The sequence below is a fragment of the Haliotis rubra genome, unplaced genomic scaffold (genome assembly GCF_003918875.1).
Source record: "Haliotis rubra isolate DU_JTF1 unplaced genomic scaffold, ASM391887v1 Scf6, whole genome shotgun sequence".
NCBI lineage: Eukaryota > Metazoa > Mollusca > Gastropoda > Lepetellida > Haliotidae > Haliotis > Haliotis rubra.
The window spans coordinates 4,675,999-4,685,096 of NW_025767301.1; the positions used below are offsets into that span (position 1 = coordinate 4,675,999).

General features: G+C 39.8%; 1 protein-coding gene across 1 annotated transcript; it reads left to right on the plus strand.

The window, feature by feature from the left end:
• Positions 1-447: 447 nt before the first annotated feature.
• On the plus strand, positions 448-5,254 carry LOC124255358 (cell surface glycoprotein 1-like). The gene is made up of 4 exons (XM_046689255.1): positions 448-458; positions 3,351-3,695; positions 4,441-4,614; positions 4,711-5,254. The coding sequence occupies exons 1-4, from the start codon at positions 448-450 to the stop codon at positions 5,252-5,254; spliced, it is 1,074 nt and encodes a 357-aa protein (XP_046545211.1).
• The last annotated feature ends 3,844 nt before the right edge of the window (positions 5,255-9,098 follow it).

Genomic DNA, 9,098 nt, shown 5'->3' on the forward strand with positions numbered 1-9,098 from the left:
GCACATTCATTTTTTCATTTTAAAAAACATTAAAGGTAACTTAATGTTAAGCATGTGTGAGTGACTCTTGATGTTTTTGATAATGTTTTAATTGCTGATCAACAGATGGGATAATAAAAGGGTTTATGATAATGCATATATAACCAGCGACATTCCTCGTAGCATGGGCACAGGAAAGTGTAGCACTGTTATAGTAGAGTGCCATTCACTCGACACTGTTGTAGAAGATTGGGTGGTTAAGGCAATATTGATGACCAGAAACAACCACAATGTGTGTCAGTCTACAGCCACCCATGTGTATTCAAGTCATTACAAAAAATATATATCACAAACACACTTACCTGCAGTAAAATAATTGTTATAAAACACAAAAATGTTTCAAGAATACGCAGTAACTTCCTTCAGGTGCATTTCTGTCAGAATTGGTTATTAGATTTAAAGAACAATATGGTGGCAATGTAAGTAGAAAACCGAGGACTACCTGGTTACCATGTTTGCTCTCAGAATTAAACTAAACTAAGGATAAGGTGTTTACAATGTTTGTTCTCAGAGCTAAAGTAAACTCATGACTAGCAGGTTACAATGTTTGCTCTTAGAGCTAAGCTGAACTCAAGAGTAGACGGTTACAATATTTGTTGCCAGAGCTAAAGTAAACTCATGACTAGCTGGTTACCATGTTTGCTCTCAGAGCTAAACTAAACTAAGGGTAAGGTGTTTACAACGTTTGCTCTCAGAGCTAAAGTAAACTCATGACTAGCAGGTTACAATGTTTGCTCTTAGAGCTAAGCTGAACTCAAGAGTAGACGGTTACAATATTTGTTGCCAGAGCTAAAGTAAACTCATGGCTAGCTGGTTACCATGTTTGCTCTCAGAGCTAAACTAAACTAAGGATAAGGTGTTTACAACGTTTGTTCTCAGAGCTAAAGTAAATTCATGACTAGCAGGTTACAATGTCTGCTCTTAGAGCTAAGCTGAACTCAAGAGTAGACGGTTACAATATTTGTTGCCAGAGCTAAAGTAAACTCATGACTAGCTGGTTACACCATGTTTGCTCTCACTGAACTAAACTAAGGATAAGGTGTTTACAACGTTTGCTCTCAGAGCTAAAGTAAACTCATGACTAGCAGGTTACAATGTTTGCTCTTAGAGCTAAGCTGAACTCAAGAGTAGACGGTTACAATATTTGTTGCCAGAGCTAAAGTAAACTCATGACTAGCTGGTTACCATGTTTGCTCTCAGAGCTAAATTAACTAAGGATACGGTGTTTACAACGTTTGCTCTCAGAGCTAAAGTAAACTCATGACTAGCAGGTTACAATATTTGCTCTTAGAACTAAGCTGAACTCAAGAGTAGATGGTTACAATGTTTGTTCTCAGAGCTAAAGTAAACTCATGACTAGCAGGTTACAATGTTTGCTCTTAGAGCTAAACTGAACTCAGGAGTAGATGGTTACAATGTTTGTTCTCAGAGCTAAAGTAAACTCATGACTAGCTTGTTACAATGTTTGCTCTTAGAGCTAAACTGAACTCAGGAGTAGATGGTTACAATGTTTGTTCTCAGAGCTAAAGTAAACTCATGACTAGCTGGTTACAATGTTTGCTCTCAAAGCTAAACTGAACTCAGGAGTAGATGGTTACAATGTTTGTTCTCAGAGCTAAAGTAAACTCATGACTAGCTGGTTACAATGTTTGCTCTCTGAGCTAAACTGAACTCAGGAGTAGATGGTTACAATGTTTGTTCTCAGAGCTAAAAAATCATGAAGCTGGCTGCAATGTTTGACTCAAAGCTAACCTGGCTGCTAATGTTTGTTCTCAGAGCTAAACTGAACTCATGACTAGCTGGTTACAATGTTTGCTCTCTGAGCTAAACTGAACTCAGGAGTAGATGGTTACAATGTTTGTTCTCAGAGCTAAAGTAAACTCATGACTAGCTGGTTACAATGTTTGCTCTCTGAGCTAAACTGAACTCAGGAGTAGATGGTTACAATGTTTGTTCTCAGAGCTAAAGTAAACTCATGACTAGCTAGTTACAATGTTTGCTCTCTGAGCTAAACTGAACTCAGGAGTAGATGGTTACAATGTTTGTTCTCAGAGCTAAAGTAAACTCATGACTAACTGGTTACAATGTTTGCTCTCAAAGCTAAACTGAACTCAAGAGTAGATGGTTACAATGTTTGTTCTCAGAGCTAAAGTAAACTCATGACTAGCAGGTTGCAATATTCGTCTTAGAGCTAAACTGAACTCAGAAGTAGATGGTTACAATGTTTGTTCTCAGAGCTAAAGTAAACTCATAACTAGCTAGTTACAAGGTTGTCTTTAAACTGAACTCAGGAGTAGATGGTTACAATGTTTGTTCTCAGAGCTAAAGTAAAATCATGACTAGCTGGTTACAATGTTTGCTCTCAAAGCTCAAACTGAACTCTCAGGACTATGGTTACAATGTTTGTTCTCAGAGCTAAAGTAAACTCATGACTAGCTGGTTACAATGTTTGCTCTCAAAGCTAAACTGAACTCAGGAGTAGACGGTTACAATGTTTGTTCTCAGAGCTAAAGTAAACTCATGACTAGCTAGTTACAATGTTTGCTCTCAAAGCTAAACTGAACTCAGGAGTAGATGGTTACAATGTTTGTTCTCAGAGCTAAAGTAAACTCATGACTAGCTGGCTGCAATGTTTGCTCTCAAAGCTAAACTGAACTCAGGAGTAGATGGTTACAATGTTTGTTCTCAGAGCTAAAGTAAACTCATGACTAGCTGGCTGCAATGTTTGCTCTCAAAGCTAAACTGAACTCAGAAGTAGATGGTTACAATGTTTGCTCTCAGAGCTAAACTGAACTAAGGATATGGTGGTTGCAATGTTTGCTCTCAGAGCTAAACTAAACTAAGAATATAGTTGTTACAATGTTTGCTCTTAGAGCTAAACATTACTAAGGACTAGATGGTTACAATTTCTGCTCTCAGAGCTAAACTAAACTAAGGATTAGGTGGCTACAATGTTTTCCTTATGAGATGAACTTTGGTAAATGGTAAATGACAGTCTGGATCTGATTACTGTCAACCATTGTACAGTGACTGAGATGTATTTTGGGTAGATTACATCAAAGCACATCTTTAGAATCGGATTAAGCCAATGTTGACACCACCATACAAAAAACAAGTAACTCTTGATAGTGAAAGCCAGTGAGTGTGAATCCTGTTCATAAGCCACATGCACAATATTCAAGCCATATCACATAGGTCTGTGACCAGAAAAAACAGTGGTTGATATCATGACCACCATCCCACATCATCAGGATACAATGACACAGAATCAGCAAAATCAGAGCCTGACCAACATCCCACACCATCATCAGGGTACAAGGACACAGAATATCGGCAAAATCAGAGCCTGACCAACATCCGACACCATCAGGGTACAAGGACACAGAATCAGCAAAGTCAGAGCCTGACCAACATCCCACACCATCAGGGTACAAGGACACAGAATCAGCAAAGTCAGAGCCTGACCAACATCCCACACCATCAGGGTACAATGACACAGAATCAGCAAAGTCAGAGCCTGACCAACATCCCACACCATCAGGGTACAAGGACACAGAATCAGCAAAGTCAGAGCCTGACCAACATCCCACACCATCAGGGTACAATGACACAGAATCAGCAAAGTCAGAGCCTGACCAACATCCCACACCATCAGGGTACAATGACACAGAATCAGCAAAGTCGGAGCCTGACCAACATCCCACACCCATCAGGGTACAATGACATCAGGGAATCAGCAAAGTCAGAGCCTGACCAACATCCCACCACCATCAGGGTACTGACACAAGAATCAAGCAAAGTCAAAGTCAGAGCCTGAGCCTGACCAACATCCCACACCATCAGGGTACAATGACACAGAATCAGCAAAGTCAGAGCCTGACCAACATCCACCATCAGGGTACAAGGACACAGAATCAGCAAAGTCAGAGCCTGACCAACATCCAATGACACACACCATCAGGGTACAAGGACACAGAATCAGCAAAGTCGGAGCCTGACCAACATCCCACACCATCAGGGTACAAGGACACAGAATCAGCAAAGTCAGAGCCTGACCAACATCCCACACCATCAGGGTACAATGACAGAATCAGCAAACAAGCCTGACAGTCAGGCCTGACCAACAGAATGACACAGCAAAGTTGGAGCCTGACCAACATCCCACACCATCAGGGTACAAAGGACACAGGGTACAAGGACATAGAATCAGCAAAGTTGGAGCCTGACCAATCAGCAAACAATGACACAGAGCAAAGTCGAGACTGACCAACATCCCACACCATTATCACAATGACACAGAATCAGCAAAGTCAGAGCCTGACCAACATCCCACACCATCAGGGTACAAGGACACAGAATCAGCAAAGTCAGAGCCTGACCAACATCCACACATCCCATCAGGGAATACAAGGACACAGAATCAGAGCCAGAGGAGCCTGACCAACATCCCACACCATCAGGGTACAAGGACACAGAATCAGCAAAGTCAGAGCCTGACCAACATCCCACACCATCAGGGTACAAGGACACAGAATCAGCAAAGTCAGAGCCTGACCAACATCCCACACCATCAGGGTACAAGCCTGACACAGATCCCACACCATCAGCAAGGAAAGTCAGCAAAGTCAGAGCCTGACCAACATCCCACACCATCAGGGTACAATGACACAGAATCAGCAAAGAGCCTGACCAACATCCCACACCATCAGGGTACAAGACACAGAATCACAGCCTGACCAACATCCCACACCATCATGACACAGAATCAACAAAGTTGGAGCCTGACCAACATCCAACACTACCATCAAGGTACAAGGACACAGAATCAAAGAGCCTGACCAACATCCAACACCATTATCAAGGAGCCTGCAAACCAACATACAATGACACAGAATCAGCAAAGTTGGAGCCTGACCAACATCCCACACCATCAGGGTACAAGGACACAGAATCAGCAAAGTTGGAGCCTGACCAACATCCCACACCATCAGGGTACAAGGACACAGAATCAGCAAAGTCAGAGCCTGACCAACATCCCACACCATCAGGGTACAAGGACACAGAATCAGCAAAGTTGGAGCCTGACCAACATCCCACACCATCAGGGTACAATGACACAGAATCAGCTAAGTTGGAGCCCGACCATCAGATGTACTTCATGATACCTCACTTGACAAGAATACACATACTGCAAAGTCCCAGAGTGAAACCTTAAATGAAAAGAGACTTGTAAAACCTATTTCCCAAACACTATTTCTGACCCCATCCTCCCGAAAGCAATTGAAATTATTGGTTTAGACAATCCTAAAAACAATGAATCTTTCAATTCAAACAAATTACACATTTACAGCTCAAAATAATAAATAGAGTATATTTTAGTTGATATTAGGGCACATTTTAATGCACTTCTTAGTTTTCAACAGAAAAATATAATTTCCTATTCTGTTTCTTCGTTAAAATATCGCGACATTTTCCTCAAGTGTAATTTCCTCGTCACTTACAGTTTATGTAACATAATACAAACCCTTATAAACATTCACCCAAGCTCAGCTCAGATTAGTTTTAAATGGCATACCCCATGCAGCACATAATACAAAGTCAGTTTAGTTTAAAACCGGCTAGAACTATGACATGAAAACGTCAACATTTGATTCAATCCGGAAAACAATACTTTTTCTTAAACATAAACAGCCATTTCCGCATGTGGAAATGTCAATAAATATCATGTACTGTTTACCTCCATGCACTACTTGCTGCACATTCCAATTAATGCCAACTGGTATTTGGAAAAGAATAACAAGAAAAAGATTGAAATTTTGACATTTCCTTAAACTTCACAAATATTAAATTGGAAAGCTTAATTGGTCTGTTCTCATCTGCCTGTTTTGTATATCTCTTAAATTAGCACTGACAAGTACAATGTGATAAGTTGCTTCATTTTGTTTGAACTTTTGAAGAAACTTACGTAAGAGAACCGTTTTTCAATGTTCTTACTATCTTCAGGGGCACCTGCCATTATCAATCTGATGTACTTTAAGATGGCTAGGTGTTTTGAGTGAGAGTATTAGCACTGCTGGAAGGAAAGTTCTCTACCCTCAGTGAATATAGATAAGGGTGACTTCAATGTCCTGTATGCTTCTGTTGAGAGAACTGCAGATGCTTGTCAGCTCACTCAAAGAGTACACTTTTTACCAGAAAGGCTAGAAATATAGCACATCTTCTATTTCAAAAAACGTTTTAGAACTAAGAAAATATTTGTTTTGCAGGTTCCTGTTATGAAAAAGACTGATGTTCAGTTTGAAAACTAATACCTGATGTTTGTTTGTGCTCTCTGACAGAATACTAAACATATGTCCTGTGTACTGTACATAAACCATCCTAATCTTTAGTAGCAAAGATTTGTGCACTCTTTGAATTAACATGTCAAACATTTAATTGTGCTCTTTCCTGTATGTCCAACATTTGTGTTCTCACTCAATCAAGGCGGCAAACGTGTACTCAATCAGTATGTCAAACTTTGTTGTTACAATCTCAGTGCAGCCTTTAAAACAGTATACCAAACACTTAGAATCTGTATACCAACAATGGTGACCTCTGACAGTACAATATACCATACCCTGATGCTCTCATTGTATACCATGCACAGCAAACCATGGTGATATCTAACCAAATCGACTTGTGAAGGTCCGGGTTAGAATATTGATTTTCAGTAACCCATGCTTGTCGTAAGAGGCGACTAACGGGATCGGGTGGTCAGACTTGCTGACTTGGTTGACACATGTCATCGGTTCCCAGTTGCGCAGATAGATGCTTATGCTGTTGATCACTGGATTGTCTGGTCCAGACTCGATTATTTACAGACCGCTGCCATATAGCTGGAATATTGCTGAGTGCGGTGTAAAACTCAACTCACTCACTCACTTGCATACCAAATCAGGGGTCCCTCGCTGTGATAGTGTTCAAATATTGCTAAAAGCAGCATAAAATGATACTCACTCATTCACTCTTAGAATCAGTGTACCAAATCCTGATGATCTCATTGTATCAGTACACCAAACCTTGCTGATATCTTAAAATTCTTTTCACCAAATTGTAGCGCATTCTTAGAATCAGTATACCAAATCCTGGTGATCTCTGAGAGACAAATATACCACACCCTGATGATCTCATTGTATCAGTACACCAAAGCTTGCTGATATCTTAAAATTCTATTTACAAAACCATGGTCCCTCACTGTGATATGGTTGGAATATTGCTAAAAGTGGCAATAAATCATATTCACTCACTCACTCTTAGAATCTGTATACCAAACAATGATGACCTCTGACAGTCCAATATACCATACTCTGATGATCTCATTTTATCAGTACACCAAACCTTGGTGATATCTTAATATTCTATTTACCAAATCATGGGGATCTCTTAGAATCAGTGTACCAAACCTTGGTGATATCTCAGAATCCAGTATCTGGTGATGTCTTAGAATCAGTGTACCAAACCTTGGTGATATATCAGAATCCAGTATCTGGTGATGTCTTAGAATCAGTGTACCAAACCTTGGTGATATCTCAGAATCCAGTATCTGGTGATGTCTTAGAATCAGTGTACCAAACCTTGGTGATATCTCAGAATCCAGTATCTGGTGATGTCTTAGAATCAGTGTACCAAACCTTGGTGATATCTCAGAATCCAGTATCTGGTGATGTCTTAGAATCAGTGTACCAAACCTTGGTGATATCTCAGAATCCAGTATCTGGTGATGTCTTAGAATCAGTGTACCAAACCTTGGTGATATCTCAGAATCCAGTATCTGGTGATGTCTTAGAATCAGTACACAAAACCCCAATGACTCAATATACCATACTCTCATGATGTCTTAGAATCCAAAATACCAACCATAGTAGAATCAGTACACCAAACTTTGATGATCTTTCACAATGGAAAAACTTAAATTCTTCTGACCAATGTAAAAGACAAACAAAGGATGTACCTGACTCCTAACCTATATTGATCATGTTTATGAACTAAGGTAACAAACAGAAAACCAGATCTCAATCTGCAATACAAACACTGATAATTCCATGGCCCTGCAACCCGGCAGTATCAGTGATTCTCCCCCAACATATGATATGCTGTGTTCAGCACTATCATCTTCTACAGCACTATTTTTTCAAAAGTACATCATCATTAAAGGACAATAAATAAACCAAAAAATCGCAAAGAAACAAGCAAAAATAGCAGCCACAAAAAAACTGCAAGTGAAGCATAGGAGATATTCACCTTTAAAAGTGAAAGACGCAGTGTTTAGTCTATGGGCCTTCAAGCTTGAATAATTAAAAGAAAACAAGATATATACAAATGTGAAGGTGATGTTCCTACTTTTCGCACAAGTTGAGCATGCAATCCTATGGCAGCTGAAGCTATACAGAGGATAGGAGGGATGGATATCATACAAACATCATGGCCAACATGACCACCCAAATCTGGGCTCTATCTTCTGTAATAAGCCCAGCCACAGGTGTGTGGATACAACATGGCACGAGTTGCCATGTAAATATACTCTTCTCCCTATAATGATCCATTTTTAGGTCAGTAACTAGATATTAAGTGGACATGTGAAAAGTATAAGGCTTCGGGACAGAGGAATTGTGGACTCTCTGGATCTGATAAAGGCTGAAGTAATAATCAACACATTCTGGAATCCGTTTGTCATTTACCATATGTTTTACATGATAAGCAGAATGCCAGACAGTGCCCACTTCAGCAGGTTGGATCACTACACCTGGGTTATGGGATATTTTGGACTGAAGTTTTCAGAGTAGTGACAAACTGACCAAAGTCACAGATTCCACAAAGTGATCTTATAATTAGTACTAAGGCTGACATAAGTCAATGTTAAAGTATAGAAGTTACGATCATCTTAGCACTTATCTTAAGTCTATGTTAAAGTATGGTAGTTACGATAATCTTAGCACTTATCTTAAGTCTATGTTAAAGTATGGTAGTTATGATCATCTTAGCACTTATCTTAAGTCTATGTTAAAGTATGGTAGTTATGA